At 37.9% G+C, this 17,220-nt stretch overlaps 1 protein-coding gene across 1 annotated transcript; it reads right to left on the bottom strand.

The window, feature by feature from the left end:
- Positions 1-2,538: 2,538 nt before the first annotated feature.
- Positions 2,539-3,525, bottom strand: Or11h6 (olfactory receptor family 11 subfamily H member 6; the record flags this gene model as incomplete). The annotated part of the gene is made up of 1 exon (XM_223986.8): positions 2,539-3,525. A coding segment is annotated over one exon (987 nt), but the record flags the coding sequence as incomplete, so codon positions are not given.
- Between the last annotated feature and the right edge of the window lie 13,695 nt (positions 3,526-17,220).

The following is a 17,220-nucleotide window of genomic DNA, read 5'->3' as shown; positions in this document are numbered from 1 at the left end:
AATTTAATAAAGATGGAGGAAAAAAAGGTGATAAATTATAGGGGAAAAAAAAGTACAGTTTAGGGCAATGGTGGCTACGTATTGAAGCTCTGCTTGGCATTGCATGTACTTCCCACCCAACACCACCCCATACCCATAAAGAAGGTCAGCATGGACACAGCGGGAGAAGGTGGAGCCCAAGCACTGCTCTCTGAGGCTGTCAGCCAAGCCTTTCCCAGCCAAAGTGTGTGCGATGCCAAAACAGGTCTCAGGAGCATCTAAATCATCAGATAGAAAAGAACAAGCAAAAGGTAAGAGGGAGCAAAGGGCAAACAGGTTGAAGTGACTGACCCGTAAACTACAATCTGCTTTCAGACAATGGGGGACAGAAAACCAGAGTTCATCCTCTGAAGGAGAAGAGAAGGAAGCCACAGCTGACTGGCCATCCACCATGTCTGTGGTCCCCACCTTCCTTCTCTGCATTCCAGAGGGATTTTTTTTATCAACTATTGTGTAAATGAGAGATTTTTGTTAGTTCTAGTAACATTTTTAAAGGAGTTTATGGTTTTCTTAGAATGCAATTAAAAAAAAAAGAGTTAAAACATTTTTTTGGGGTACAACCAGAAAATACCAGGATACTGAATCAGGAAAGGCTGTAACATTCCACAGAGTGGGTTAGTTTTATATCCTATGATAACAGAGCACACAAAAAGGCGATTTGGAGCCTCACCCATGGATCTGTATCTGGGATAGTTTCAGTTATATCTGGTTTCATGTTTCTAGTAGAGAAGCTTCCTAAAATGCCGTACTCTGCTGTCCTCACCCTGTCAGAACTGTAAGATCTTTGGTCATGGCATCCCCTTTCCTACAATGTGGCAGTGTGTTGTAAAGGATGGTAAGCATGTGCTGTATGTGGCACAAAATCGTGAGTCAGCGAGATTGAGGACTATAAGTGTTTGGCTGCTACGTGAGGACTTAAGAGAAGCTTGCCAAGTTTGAGGTTGGAGCATCCCTGGAATACATTCAAAGAGAGACAGCACATGGCTCTTCAGTTGAACACGATGTGTGACTCTCAGAGCTAAGAAGTAAAATGTCTGTCTATGCTCTCAGCCTGTAAAATCTCATTTGTAAATGAGAAAACGGAGTACTTGCAACTTGCTATTTTTAATATAGAACTTGGGATTTAGAGTATTATCCTCAAATGACCATGTAATTAGAGAGAGTGTTGTATGTGTGTGCTCGTATGTGTGGTGTTTTTACTCATCTAAGAAAATTAATTTTCTGACTATTAGAGATTAAAAAGCCTCAAATAAGTATGTAATTGATTTCTTCCACCAGAGAATGTTCAACACACACAAACACACACAAACAGACATATTGCTTGTATATATGCTAACACCATGTAAGTATTTAGTAAGGCTACAAATACAAAGCTTTGTTATTGAGCATCTGTCACCCATGAGCTGAACTTACACTTGAGCTCTTAAGGACTGTGAATGATGAGTCTTTTCCTCTGTTTCAATGTAGGTTAGCAGATACTTAAAAGAAGCAATTCTTTACTGCTATTATTCATACGTTACATGTGACTCATTTGCAATGTATCAGTATAACCAGAACAGAAAACAGTATTCAAAAAACTAAAACTAGAATTACTATATGATCCAGCTATAACACACACACACACTCATATACACACTCATATACACACACACATATATACATACACACACACACATATATATACAGACAGACACACACACTCACATATATATGTATATATTTATACACACACAGACAGACACACACATGCATATATATATACACAGACGACAGACACACACACACATATATACAGACAGACACACACACATACACACACACATATATATATACAGACAGACACACACACATACACACACATATATCTATACAGACAGACACACACACTCACATATATGTATATATGTATATATATATACACACAGACACACACATGCATATATATATATACACAGATGACAACAGACACACACACATACACACATGTAAACACACACATATATATACATACACACATATATATATACATATATATATGAATTAAAGTCAATGTACAAAAGTGATACTGATGACACTGTTTATGATAGTTAAGGTATGGAACAGCTTATGTGCCTGTCAGTGTCGATGGATAAATAGAAAAAAATAAATATCATGCAACATGGATTTTCCCATGAAAAAGAATGAAATTTTATTACAGGCAGCAAATGGATCAAACTGGGGAATATCATGTATGAACCAAAGACAGAAAGCCATGCTTATTCATCTGTGTAGAAACTAAATTAAATTAAAGTGCTAGTCTGAAAGAAGAGGCACTATTAAAGACTCAGAAATATATGGGGATATGGCAAAGATAAAAGGTGTATGGACATGATGAATTCAGAGATGGCTGAGGCAAGATCGCCATAGATCCTATTAATCTGAATCATAAAAATAATTATTAATTATTAATTATTAATTAATGTTGATATAAAAAGTAACCCATGCCTTTTCAAAATTGTCTCAGTTTTGGATAGTTGTTAGTTTTAGCACTTTCTTTAAGGCATTTTTCATGTCTTTGTTTCGGAGACTGTAGATGAGGGGATTTATGAGGGGTGTCAGGGCTGAATAAATCAGAGTGACGATCTTCTGCATGCCTGCTGGGTTCCCTGATGTTGGGCTCACATACATCACCATAAGCGTTCCATAGAACAGAGACACCACCACTAAGTGGGATCCACATGTGGAGAAAGCTTTAGTTCGACCAGCACCAGAAGGAACTCGAAGCACAGCTCTGAGCACTAGAGTGTAGGATCCCAAGATAGAGCAGAAGGGTCCAAAGATAATCATTGAGTTGAAGGTATAACAGAGAAGCTCGGTGGAAGGAGCAGGTACGCAGGATAGTGCGAACAATGGTCCTGGGTCACACACAAAGTGGTCAATGATGTTAGGTCCACAGAAAGGAAGTTGGGAGATGAGGATAATGGGGACTGGATAGCACAGGAATCCACTCACCCAGCAGATACAAATCAGGATGACACAGAACTTCCTAGTCATGATAGAGGGGTAGTGTAATGGTCGACAGATAGCCAGGTATCGATCGTAAGCCATAGCTGACAGGAAGAAACACTCTGTTGTACCAAGTGAAAAAAAGAAATAGAATTGGAAGAAGCAGGCAGAGAAGGAGATGGTCTTACTCTCAGAGAGGATATTGACCAGCATGTTTGGGATGGTGGAAGAGACATACCATATCTCTAAAAAGGCAAAGTTTCCCAGGAAGATGTACATGGGTGTGTGGAGCTTCTGATCCCATCTAACAGCACACACAATAGCTCCATTCCCCAGCAAGGTCAAGAGGTAAAGAACCAGAACTGAAGAGAAGAAGAAACTTCGCATCTCCCCCTGGATACTGAAACCCAGGAGGATAAACTCAGTCACAAAGTGTATCGTATTGTTCTTGGATCCCAACGCTGTTGGAAAAACAGAAACAACAGAGGAATGAATGATAATGGATATTTTTCACATTTTTCAAACATACTGCCAGTAAATGTACCTGTAATTTTTCATTGGTTCCTCCTGATGATCCTTTGAGCAATAGGAGGAACACTCTTTTCTTGTTTACAAAGGAGAAGAAAATGACATTCAGACATTGAAAGAGTTTACTTAATGGTATCTGCAAAGCCAGTTATTTTCATACATACCAGGTTATTTGGACTTTTGATATCTGTACTGGTAGAAACCATTGTCCTTTGTAGGAACTTTGAACACGTTTTTAATTCTGAAGCACAATTAGGTATAAATCTGAAGGAAAACAGTGCTAAATTGTCCTCTTAGTCAGTTTACAGACGGGCATCTGATAAAAACAGATAAGATTGAAACTGTGGGGTAGACTTCAGACCTGTTGCATTTCTATTTTTAGGTAGGCTCTGCACAGTAAGTATTCAGACATCTTTACAATATTTTGGGAGCAACCTACATAGTTTCTTTGTGATCTCACCCTTTCTGGTCTTATCTGGATTAGCTCAGCCATCCAGTTGTTTCCCTTGAGTGCTGGCTTTCTTAAAGCACTTTTTTTTATATTGAGCATACTTTATTACTTCTATGCATGATCCTGGCATTCCCTAAGTCGATTTTATCTTTGTTGAATATACACAAAATAAGTCAATTCTGTTTCCTGTGAAGATCATAGTGAAATCTAAAATTAAATGCAGACAGGCATTTATTCCCTACACAAGATTTCTTCTGTGGGTCATTGCTTCCCCAGCTTTCCTCTCCTTCTCCTGTCTCCTGAGCTGTGCTTCATTAGCATGGCTTGACTTTTAAGGTAACTTGCTGTTGGGCGTGTCAAATTCTCTAGTATATAAAACAATTTTATTTTTGGCACGAATTAAGCCCTACCCTGTGTAACTAGTTCCTTTACAATCTTGCCTTATTTTTACTATTTAAAATTAAAATATAATTAATTGTAATAATGAACAGAAGGATCACCTTAGGATGTGTAGAGACTGGTAAGTTCTTTTTACTATTGATTGAACCAGTAGTTGATATCAACTGAAAATTTGAATATTTCTTCCTGAGTCAGCCACCATCAATATTTTATTTTTTCCTTTCCTCCTTTTTAATGAGACTAGATAATTTTCTCAGACAATGTAATTTGACTACAGATTTTCTTTCCCTTTACTCCTCCCAATTCCTCCCTTCCCCTCCTTCTTTCTAGAGCACCCCTCTTTCTGTCTCTCATTAGAAAAGAACAGGCTTCTAAGTGATAACAACCAAACACAACAAAATAAAAGGTATAGATGCAAAACCCCCATCACCTTGCAGTTAGACAAAGCAAACCTGCAGAAGGAAAAAAGCCCAAGAGAAGGCACATGAATCAGACACCCACTTGTTCCCACACGTGGGAATCCCTTGGACACTAAACTGAAGGCTCATATCTATATCCAGAGGATTTGGTGCAGACCTGTACATCCACTATTTTAAAATGACCAATATTTTGACTCCAAAATAAAATTATTGATAATGTATCAATCGCGGATACTAAGATACTCACCGGATTCCGTCCTCATGGCCATTGATGTACTTTCTAGAGAGGTCAGTGGCGTAGTGCTTGTCAAACCTGGAGTAAAACTCAGTGATAGATATTATATTGCCAAGTTAAATTTGGATATTAGGAGTGATAACATTTTTATAATGAAAATTCTTTTATTTTTATAATTATTTTTGGAGATAGGGTCTCAAGTAAACCTCTAACCAACTCTGTATATAAGGGTTACCCTGAACCCCTGATCCTCCTGCCTCCACTTCATCAATAGATTTGAAAGATCACAGGAATGTGAAACCATGGCCAGCTGTATGCAGGGACAGGGCTTGGTGCCCCCTAGGCTACCTCTGTCCCCCAACTAAGTGAGCTACATCTGCAGCCCTAACTTACATGGTTTTTATGAAATGTGCATTTATTCAAGTGATTTAGTTCAATATAGTATAATTGTGACTAAAATTAAAATTTCTAAGAGAATTGCAATTTCAGATATATTTTCATACTTATATGGGTCAGGCCACATATTGTGTGATTCTTGTCTGGAAACACAGTTACTAGGTTTGCAGTAAAGATAAAAGATTGCATACTGAATTTAAATTGTAGCACTCCAGCAACTTCTCATTTATTCAGTCATTTAACAATGTCCATCCTGTCAGCGTGTTAAGTTCTGGGAATAGGCATTAATATGAAATATAAGGCTTCTTTCTCTTTAGAAGATTTGCTTTATCAAATCAAGGAAGAGTATGATCCTATCTGTTTGCTCATGTGTACACAGTTTCTTCAGCTCTGTAACTCTTCAGTTTTCTGTGTGCTTGGAGCAGAATGACATCTATTCCAGTGAAGGTTAGAGTGAGTAAATCTGGGTAGTATAAACCCCATGATGAATTTAATTGGGCATAGCATAGATCCTTTGGAATTCTCTCTATAGTAGACAGTAATTGTTTACCCTATTCTTGGCACCAAAAAAAAAAAAAAAAAGAAATAGAATTACACGTCAGTGTGTGGCTTTGAAATAGACTCCATATTTCTTAATTCTTAACTTTTAATGCTTTGATTTTATAATGCACCAGGTTTTGCTGACATTATTTGTGCTGAAGTGGAGTTATGATTATCTGTGGAATGGGAAGAAGGTAAACCACAGATACATTAAAAATTATTGCATTTTTTTCAGTTGAAACCATCTCAAAAAATACACTGATCAGCAAGTTACACTTACCTTTTCGATCTTTCTGCTCATCTTCAGGGATGCACAAATGGGCGGCTGGGTTGAGGAGGAAGACAAAGAACCTAGGAAATCTGTTCTGTAAAGTTAATATGGGAGCCAGACTCTCCTCTTTACCCCAGTCACTTGTGAAAATTAAAGCAACTTGCCCAGGGAAGTGATTTAAAAAATTATAAGAGCAAGGGCTCTTCTTTTTTTTTTTTTTCCGGAGCTGGGGACCGAACCCAGGGCCTTGCACTTGCTAGGCAAGGGCTCTACCACTGAGCTAAATCCCCAGCCCCCAGGGGCTCTTCTTTAAAGAATTTATGTTTTACGTGATCAAGTCTAAAGGAAAGGAGAATCTACCGGATTACTTCTTTCTCAGCTTGCACACACTCATTTGTCACCCCTAACAATGCTGACAGACAGCAGCCCTCCTCAGCTGCTCCTCCGAAATGTAATCTGTTAACCAAGGCATCACTATTTTACAAAACAGTACAAGTCTGAGGCCATGTTTTGACAGGGATTTGATGACCTCTTTCCCAGTATCAACACATCCAAACACTATTTTTTTCCTGGAACTTTTATGGCACGAAGTCTATATTGCCTGGAGAAACACCAGTGTAAATATATTGTTGTGCACACACTTTAAGAGTGTGTTGGGAGAAATGAAAAATCCCGTATCTTTTGCTACACAGAGGAAAACAGAGTTACGGGATCCCCAGACTGCCACGCTTTGAACTGCTGACAGACAGCCCTGAAGCTACAGAGCAGCAGTGCTGTGCATGCAGGCTTCTGAACATACCTGCTGGCACTTCCGGCTCCACAAGGAAGGTCTTAGAGAAACTGCTGTCATGAGAATCTCTTTTCCTTACACAGACTAAAAGCTGAGTTATGGACAGAAACTGCTACCTGTGGCTTCAGTGACTTATGTCCTTCAGTAGTCTGCACCAAATAAAACATGTTTATCAAGTCAGAGATTATTAAGACTTGGCAAATCTCTTCTGAATAAGGCCCATAGTTCTCCAGTGTGTGCGCTGGGAGGTACCTACTTCCTTCCCTGTGCCTCTGTTTCTGTGAGTGCATTTAATTCTACCTGGATCCCTTTATATTTTCCCAAGTGACATCATGAGGAAATGATGTACTGGGTACAGTGGGGAGGCTAATGATGTACTGGGTACAGTGGGGAGGCTAACAAGGAAGAGAGGAAATCCCACACGTGTATTTAAGTGTGTGAACACAGGGCCACATGTCTTGGTGATTACTCAATTTAGACTCTCCGGAATAGACTTGCTTAATCCCCTTTGAAAAATCATTGCTCAACAAACATTTATTAGTACTCACTATATGTCATATTGCCAGGTAAACACTGATTACATGTGGGTGATGAGAACAAACAAGGTACGAATTTCATGGAGATTGCATGCTATTTTGGGCTTCAAATATAAAGATACTAAAAACTGGTAAACTTAGACTGGTATGATTTGAAGTTTTATTTTCTTTCAGCTTGTTGTACCAACCTAAAAAAAATTCCAAAGTCACTAATGTATGTGTTGACATAAATTATACTATTTGAAAGCTCATTCAGGTGATGCTGTACTGGCCACTCATCTCAGAGAGTGTCTTAGTTAGGGTTATTGTTGAGACAAAACACCATGACCAAAAAGCAAGTTGGGGAGGAAAGCATTTATTTGGCTTACACTTCCATATTGCTGTTCATCATGAAGGGAGTCAGGACAGGAACTCAAATTGGGCAGGAAACTGGAGACAGGAGATGACATTGAGGCCATGGAGGGGTGCTGCTTACTGGCATGTTCCTTATGGCTTGCCCAGACTACTTTCTATAGAACCCAGGACCACCAGCCCAAGAATGGCACCACCCACAATGGGCTGGGCCCTCTGGTATTGATGACTAATTAAGAAAATTCCTTAAAGCTGGTTGTTATGGAGGCATTTCCTCACTTTTGTATATTTTATATATTTATATTTCAAATGTTATCCTCATTCTTCCCTCTCCCGTCATCTCTCTGCCCTCCTCCTGCTTCTATGAAGATGCTCCCACTCCCATCAACCCTCTCCCACATCAGTGCCCTGGCATTCCCCTAACTGGGGAAATGAGCCTTCAGAGGACCAAGGGCTTCTTTCTTGTCAATGCCTGACAATGCCATCCTCTGCTACATATGCTGCTGGAACCATGGGTCCCTCCATAAGTACTCATTGATTGGTGGTTTAGTCTCTGGGAGCCCTGGGGGTGGGGGTTTGGTTGGTTGATATTGTTGTTCTTCCTATGGGGTTGCAAAACCCTTCAGTTCCGTTCTCCTACTCCACCATTGGGATCCCCATGCTCAGTTTGATGGTTAGCTGCAAGCATCCTCATCTGTATCAGTAAGGCTGTGGCAGAACCTCTCAGGAGACATCCATATCTGGCTCCTGTCAGCAAGCACTTCTTGGCATCGGCATAAGTGACTGGGTTTGGTGGCTGCTTATGGAATGGATCCCCAGGTGGGGCAGTCTCTGGATGACCTTTCCTTCACTCCCTGCTCCACTCTTTTTCTCTGTATTTCCTCTGGTGCGTATTTTGTTCTACTCTCTAAGAAGGACTGAAGCATCCACATTTTGGGCTTCCTTCTTCTTGAGGTTCATATAATCTGTGATATTTTTCTTAGATATTGAAGCTTTTGGGCTAATATCCACTTATCAGTGAATGCATACTGTGTGTGTTCTTTTGTCACTGGGTTACCTCACTCAGGATGATGTTTTCTAGTTCCATTCATTTGCCTAAGAATTTCAGGAAGTCATTGTTTTTCATAGCTGAGTAATACTCCATTGTGTAAATGTACTACACTTTCTGATCCTTTCCTCTGTTGAAGGACATCTGGATTCTTTCTAGCTCGTGGCTATTATAAATAAGGCTGCTATGAACATAATGGAGCATGCGTCCTTGTTATATGTTGGAGCATCTTTTGAGTATATGCCCAAGAGAGGTATAGCTGGGTCCTCAGGTAGTTCTATGTCCAATTATCTGAGGAACTGCCAGACTGATTTCCAGAATGGTTGTACCAACTTGCAATCCCACCAACAATGGAGGACTGTTCCTCTTTCTCCACGTCCTTGCCAGCATCTGCTATCACCTGAGTGAGAACTTTATGGGGACTGCATTGAATCTGTAGATTACTTTTGGCAAGATGGCCATTTTTACTATATTAATCCTGCCAATTCATGAGCATGAGAAATCTTTTCATCTTTTGAGATTTTCTTTGATTTCTTTCTTCAGAGACTTGAAGTTTTTGTCATACAGATCTTTCACTTGCTTGATTAGAGTCACACCAAAGTATTTAATTTTATTTGTGACTATTGTGAAGGATGTCATTTCACGAACTTAATTTTCCTCAGCCTGTTTATGCTTTGAGTAGAGGAAGGCTACTGATTTGTTTGAGTTAATTTTATATCCAGTCACTTTGCTGAAGTTGTTTATCAGGTGTAGGAGTTGTCTGGTGGAATTTTTGGGGCTACTTAAGTATAATATCATCTGCAAATAGTGATATTTAGACTTCTTCTTTTCCCATTTGTATCCCTTTGACTTCTTTTTGTTGTTCAATTGCCCTGGCTAGTATTTCAGTACTTTATTGAATAGGTATGGAGAGAGTGGGCAGTCTTGTTCAGTAACTGATTTTAGTGGGATAGCTTCAATGCTGGCTACTGGTTTGTTGTATGTTGCTTTTACTATGTTTAGGTATGGGCCTTGAATTCCTGATCTTTCTAAGACTTTTAAGATAAAGGGTTGTTGAATGTTGTCAAATGCTTTCTGAGTGTCTAATGAGATGATTATGTGGATTTTATATTTGAGTTTGTTTATATAGTGGATTGCGTTGGTGGATTTAAGTATATTGAACCATCCCTGAATCTCTTGGATGAAGCCTACTTGATAATGATGGGCAATCATTTTGATGTGTTCTTGGATACAGTTTGTGAGAATTTTATTGAGAATTTTGAATTGATATTCATAAGGGAGATTGATCTGAATTTCTCTTTCTTTGTTGTGGGCATTTTGTGGTTTAGATCCAAGCATGATTGTGGCTTCATAGAACAAATTGGGTAGAGTTCCTTCTGGTTTTATTTTGTGGCATAGTTTGAAGAGTATTGGTACTAGGTCTCCTTTGAAGGTCTGATAGAATTCTGCACTAAATCCATCTGGTTCTGGTCCTTTTTGGTTGAGAGACTTTTATCGACTGTTTCTATTTCTTTAGGAGTTATGGGACGACTATGTTTAGATGGTTTATCTGATCCTGATTTAACTTTGGTACCTGGTATTTGTCTAGAAAAATTGTTTGTTCCCTCCAGATTTTTCAATTTTGTTGAGTATAGGCTTTTGTAGTACTATCTGATAACTTTTTTTCATTTCTTCAGTTTCTGTTGTTATGTCTCCATTTTCATTTCTGATTTTGTTAATTTGGATACTTTTTCTGTGACCTCTGGTTAGTCAGGTTAAGGGTTTATCTATGTTGTTGATTTTCTCAAAGCTCCTGGTTTTGTTCATTATTTGTATAGTTCTTTTTGATTCTACGTGGTTGGTCTCAGTTCTGTGTTTGATCATTTCCTGCTGTCTACTCCTCTTGGGTGTATTTGCTTCTTTTTGTTCTAGAGCTTTCATGTGTGCTTTCAAATGTATGCCTTCTCCAGTAATTGTATGTATGTATGTATGTATGTATGTATGTATGTATGTATGTATGTATCTATGTATGTATGTATTTTTTGGAGGCACTTGGAGCTATGAGTGTCCTCTTAGCACTGCTTTCACTGTGCCCCATAAGTTTGGGCATGTTGTACCTTCAGTTTCATTAAATTCTAAAAAGTCTTTAGTTTCTTCCTTTATTCCTTCCTTGACCAAGTTGTCATTGGGTACAGCGTTGTTCAGCTTCCATGTGTATGCGTATGTGGCTTTCTGTTGTTTTTGTTGCCATTGAAAACCAGCCCTAGTCCATGGTGATCTTATAGGATTATTTCAATCTTCTTGTATCTGTTGAGACCTGTTTTGTGACCGAGTATGTGGTCAGTTTTGGAGATGGTACCATGGGGTGCTGAGAACAAGGTATATTCTTTTGTTTTAGCATGAAATGTTGTATAAGTTTGTGTTCATTTGGCTCATAACTTCTGTTAGTTTCACTGTGTCTCTGTTGGATTTCCATGATCTGTCCATTGATGAGAGTTGGGTGTTGAAGTCTCCCACTATCATTGTATGAGGTTTGCTTTGAGCTTTAGTAGTTTCCTTGTGAATGTGGGTACCCCCAATGGTAGGAGAAACCCTTGGTACTGTCCAGGCTCGATGCCTCAGTGTAGGGGAATGTCAGGGGAGGGAGTTGGGAAGGGCTGGGTGGGGGAACACTCTCATAGAAGCAGGGGAAGAGGTTATGGGATAGGGGGTTTATGTTCAGAATACTGGGGAAGTGGATAACTTTGGAAGTGTAAATAAAAAATATCTAATAAAAATGCAAAAAAATTCAAAAATTAAAAAAAGAATGTGGGTGTCTTTGCATTTGGAGTATAGATGTTCACAATGGAGAGTTCATCTTCGTAGATTTTTCCTTTGATGAGTATGAAGTGTCTTCCTTATCTTTTTTGATAACTTTTTGTTGAAAGTTTGATATTAGAATCACTACTACAGCTTGTTTCATGGGACCATTTGCTTGGAAATTTCTTTTCCAGTCTTTTACTCTGAGGTAATATCTGTCTTTGTCACTGAGGTGCATCTCCTGTATGCAGCAAAATGCTGGATCCTCTTTTTGTATCCAGTCTGTTAGTCTATCTCTTTTTATTGGGAGAATTGAGTCATTTGATGTTAAGAGATATTAAGGAGTAGTGATAGTTGTTTCCTGTTAGTTTTGTTCTTAGAGGTGGAATTATGTTTGTGTGTCTCTTTTTTTTTTTGGTTTCATTGCAAGGAGATTACTTTCTTCCTTTTTCTAGGGGGTAATTTCCATCCTTGTGTTGGAGTTTTCCATCTATTATCCTTCGTAGGGCTGGGTTTGTGGAAAGATATTGTGCAAATTTCATTTTGTCTTGGAATGTCTTGGTTTCTCCATCTATGTTAATTAAGAGTTTTGCTGTATATAATAGCCTGGGCTTGCATGTGTGTTCTATTAGGGTCTGTGTGACATCTGTAAAGGATCTTCTAGCATTCATAGTCTCTGGTGAGAAGTCTGGTGTAATTCTGATAGGTCTGCCTTTATATGTTACTTGAACCTTTTCCCTTACTGCTTTTAATATTCTTTTTCTTTGTTTTGTTTCGTGCATTTGACCTTTTGACTATTTTATATGACAGGAGGAATTTCCTATCCAGTCCAATCTATTTGGAGTTTTGTAGGTTTCTTTTATGTTCATGTGCATCTCTTTCTTACATTAGGGAAGTTTTCTTCTATAGTTTTGTTGATGATATTTACTGTCATTTTAAGTTAGGAATCTTTGCTCTCTTCTACATCTGTTTCCTTAGGTTTGGACTTCCCATTGTGTCCTGAATTTCTTGGATGTTTTGGATTAGGAACTTTTTGCATTTTGCATTTTCTTTGACTACTGTGTCAATGTTTTCTATGGTATCTTCTGCCCCTGAGATTCTTTCTTTTCTCTCTTATATTCTGTTGCTGATGATTGCATCTATGACTCCTGATCTCTTTTCTAGGTTTTCTGTCTCCAGGGTTGTCTCTCTTTGTGATTTCTTTATTGTTTCTATCTCAATTTTTAGATCCTGAATGGTTTTGTTTAATTCCTTCACCTCTGTGTTTTCCTGTCATTCAGAATTTTTGTGTTTCCTCTTTAAGGGCGTTTTACCTGCTTTTCTGTGTTTTCCTGTATTTCTTTAAAGGCATTATTTGTGTCCTTCTTAAAGTCCTCTATTGTCATCATGAGATGTGATTTTAAATCCAAATCTTGCTTTTCTGGTGTGTTGGGGTATCCAATAATTGCTGTGGTGGAATAACTGGGTCCAAAGATGCTACGTTGTCTTGGTTTCTGTTGCTTAGGTTCTTGTGCTTGACTCTCATCATCTGGTTATCTCTAATGTTAGTTGGTCTTGCTGTTTCTGCCTGGAGCCTGTCATGTGACCCTGTGAACCTGTGATCTTAGGTGTGTCAGCACTCCTTTGAGGCCAGCTCTCTCTGGGCAAGATTTGCCTAGTTGCTCCGTAGTTGCTGAGTCTTATGGTCTCCTGGTAGGTGCTTCTTTTGCCAGTTATTGGAGCAAAGTGTTTGTATCACCTGTGGACTTAGGAGTGGCAGCACTCCTTGGAGACCAGCTCTCTCTGGGTGGGATTTGGGTCCGGAGAACTGTGCCTCAAGGTTAATTCTGGGGTGCAGATGGAGACTGGAAGGATTTTGTCCCCAGTTGCTCCATAGTTCCCAAGCCCTGTGGTCTCCTGGCTGGTCCTTTTTTGGCCAGTTATCAGAGCAGAAGTTTTTGTCTCACCTGTGAACTTAGGAGCATTCTGGGATACCAGCTCAATCCTGGTGGGATTTGTGTCCGGGGAGCTGTGCCACCTGCGGGCAGATGGAGGTTGCAAGGATCCCTCGTTGTAATCTATAGGTTGATTGTTGATTGCTTTTTATCTCTTCACAGCACGCATAGCACCAGGGATCCAACTGTGGACTATCCAGGCACATACACTTCTATCTACACGATAGCTTCTAGCTAAGCATTTTATGGGATTCCTGACTGTGAGAACCAGTAGATCTTTGACTCTAGTGTTGGCTCTTGAGACTCTTCCTCCTGTTGGGTTGCTGTGTTCTACGCTGATATGTTCGTTTTTGCTTCATCTTTTTATATTTTATTTTGTAATATTTGGTTGTTATGTTTTAGAAGCCTGTTCTTTTCTAATGAGAGACAGAAAGGGAGTGGAACTAGAGGGGAAGGAGGAACTGGAAGGAGTGAAGGGAGGTGAAGCTATAATAAGAATATATTGTATGAGAATTAAATTATTTACAATAAAAATAATAAAATGTTAAAAAATTTGGTGTTTGCATTGGTAAATGTTTTTGTAAGTTAATTAAAAGTTATTAATTCAAATTAATTTTTTGAAAGATTCATAGTTTGATTGTTCTCATCTCCACCCATCTTTTTTAATCTACCCTCTTATTCCCTACAAGTCACTTTCCCACATTCATGTGTTTATGGTCTTGTTTATGCCCTTCTGGTTTTGATTGGGCTGTTGGTATAGCATTGTGATTGGGATCTGTTAGAGTCTAATGGTTACACTCAGGATTTTATAGAATTCTTGTTAACTTTGCTTGAAATGCTACTTTTTGGGCTTTCTACCTGTTTCAGATGCTCATCTTCTTTAAGACTTTGCTTCAATGTAACTCCTTTGCATACTTCTGTGATATCCTCCTACTAAACATTTAAGGTCTGTTTTCCAGATTTCTTTCTCTTCTTCTTTCTGCACATTATATGTAACTCTGACATTATGTGTTTTATTTACATTTTACTGCTTTACTCTCCCCACTACAATGTCACTTCATGTAGAAAGTAGCTGTCTTCTCTGTGTCCTTGTGGATTGCCCATGCCTTTCTTCCACTAAAATGTCCTTCCATATGGATAGTGGATATTTTTGTCTCACTAAATTGCAACTTTTTGTTGATGGTTGATTTAGATTATTTTGATAACAGCATAGCATTACTGCTGAAAAAGTACTTTTTATATAGTATATTCTTAATATTTATTTAAAAATCATTAATATTTTATGTGATGTTAAAAACCATACCAGTTACACAAACATGAAAATTTAAGTCTGACACTATTCTGACGGAATAACTGTCATCAAGAGCCAGACAGATTAGAAAACTGTTGCCTTATTAAATATTTTAGTTCTATATCCATTGGGCATTTAACATTGATTCCCTATTCATTCAAAAATATTACATTGTTTAAAAAAACTCTCAAATATACAATTTATGTTTCATCTGGAATTTACTGTCCTCTTCTTCCCCTCTAAATAATTAAAACTGAAGTAGTATAAAAACATGAATAAAATGCCATCCTGTATTATCACTGCAATCATCAAAGATGAATATATGGTTGTCATATTTGGAAAGTAATATCAATCAATTTGGTTTGCCCTGCCAGGTTAGTTATGGCATAAAATCATGAAAAATTTCGCTGAGAAGATAATCTCCTTAAATTGCATATTGAGATATAGTAGAAAATCAAGTTTTCTTAATTGAACATGTATGTCTAAATGGTTTTTCTTGGTCTTATACAGATCACTTTATGTCGAGTCTATTCTCAAGACTTTTCTCAATGCTGTTTTTATCTCTTTGTTTTGTAAAATGTAAATCAGGGAATTTCAGAAGGGAGTCACTGAAGAAGAAAATATCAATCTTTGGCATTGTGGCTGCGTTGTCAGTTGTGAAGCTCACAAATATTGCCAAAAAACCTTCAGAGAATAAAGACACCACCATAGGCAAAGAAGGTCTTCTGCTGTTTAGCTATTGATGGCCTTTTCAATGCAGTTATTAATAAAAGGCTACATGAGTCCAGGATATAGAGAAGAGAGAAGATATTAACAAGGGAACTCAGAATATAGAAAACCGCTGCGTTGTCAGTTGTGAAGCTCACAAATATTGCCAAAAAACCTTCAGAGAATAAAGACACCACCATAGGCAAAGAAGGTCTTCTGCTGTTTAGCTATTGATGGCCTTTTCAATGCAGTTATTAATAAAAGGCTACATGAGTCCAGGATATAGAGAAGAGAGAAGATATTAACAAGGGAACTCAGAATATAGAAAACCATCTCAGTATTAGAAACTGGGGCACAGTACAGAGATAACAGTGGGTCCGTGTCACACACACAGGAATTAAATAGGTTGGACTACAGAAAGGCAACTGTGAGAGTTGTACATTAGGAACAGTATAGCTAAGTAATCCTAAATCCAGCAGAGAGACATCAAGATATAACAGCTATGAAGACAAGAATGTTGCATGTTCATTGGCAAATAGCAAAATACCAACCACATACCATGGCACAGAGAAAATATGCTACCATTGTACACAAGGAAGGAAAAAAAACCCTTAAAAACAACTGGAAGAAACAACTAACAAAAAGATAATTTTTAGCCTTTATGAGGAAATTCACTTGGACATTCAGTATAGTGGAGGTAATGTATCAGATTTCAAGGAAACCTAAGAGAATATACATTAGGTTATGAAACCATTTTCAGATGCATGGGTCTAATTTTAAGCAGATAAATTTGAGTCACACATAAAACAAGTCTCTGCCAAAAATGAGTTACTCATCATAATTTTACCCTAACAAAACTGACTTAGATGATGTGTAAGACAAGGACTTCAAAATAGCAACAATAGACATGATTAAATAACTGAGTGAATATGAATACGTACTGGAGTGAAGACCAAAAAGCACAAAATAGTTGAATAAAGTGATGAAAACAATTTAAGATATAAAATATAATTTAATAAACAGAATTTCTAAAAGAAAACCAAAATGAAATAAACTTAAAATGAGAAAATTCAATAACTGAAAACAAAATTTCAGAGGAAAGCTTTACCAGTAGAGTGGGTCACATAGAAGAGCAAATATCAGGTCTTAAATAAAAGAATTGGATCAGTCATCAAAAAAAAAATCAATGTAAACCACTATCACCATTACCCAAGAATAGAACATGAAGGATCTCTAGAACACTATAAAAATGTTAACTTATGAATCAATCATATAAAAAGCAGAAAATAATTAGCAGAATAGTAAAAGAAAATTCTCCTAATATAAGGAATGATATGTTTATCAAGAGCTAAGAGGTACACAGAAGACCAAATGCATAGAACTGGAGGAAAACTAACTCTCCAATATTAGATGATAGTCATAATAATAAATGTACAGAACAAAAAAGTGTATTGAGAGAGCTGAACATCTGTCTAAGAGTCTGAATATTTGTGGTGTTAACTGTCCCGTACCAAATTTAAA

The sequence above is a fragment of the Rattus norvegicus genome, chromosome 15, assembly GCF_036323735.1.
Source record: "Rattus norvegicus strain BN/NHsdMcwi chromosome 15, GRCr8, whole genome shotgun sequence".
Lineage (NCBI taxonomy): Eukaryota > Metazoa > Chordata > Mammalia > Rodentia > Muridae > Rattus > Rattus norvegicus.
This window is presented reverse-complemented; position numbering and strand designations above follow the sequence as displayed.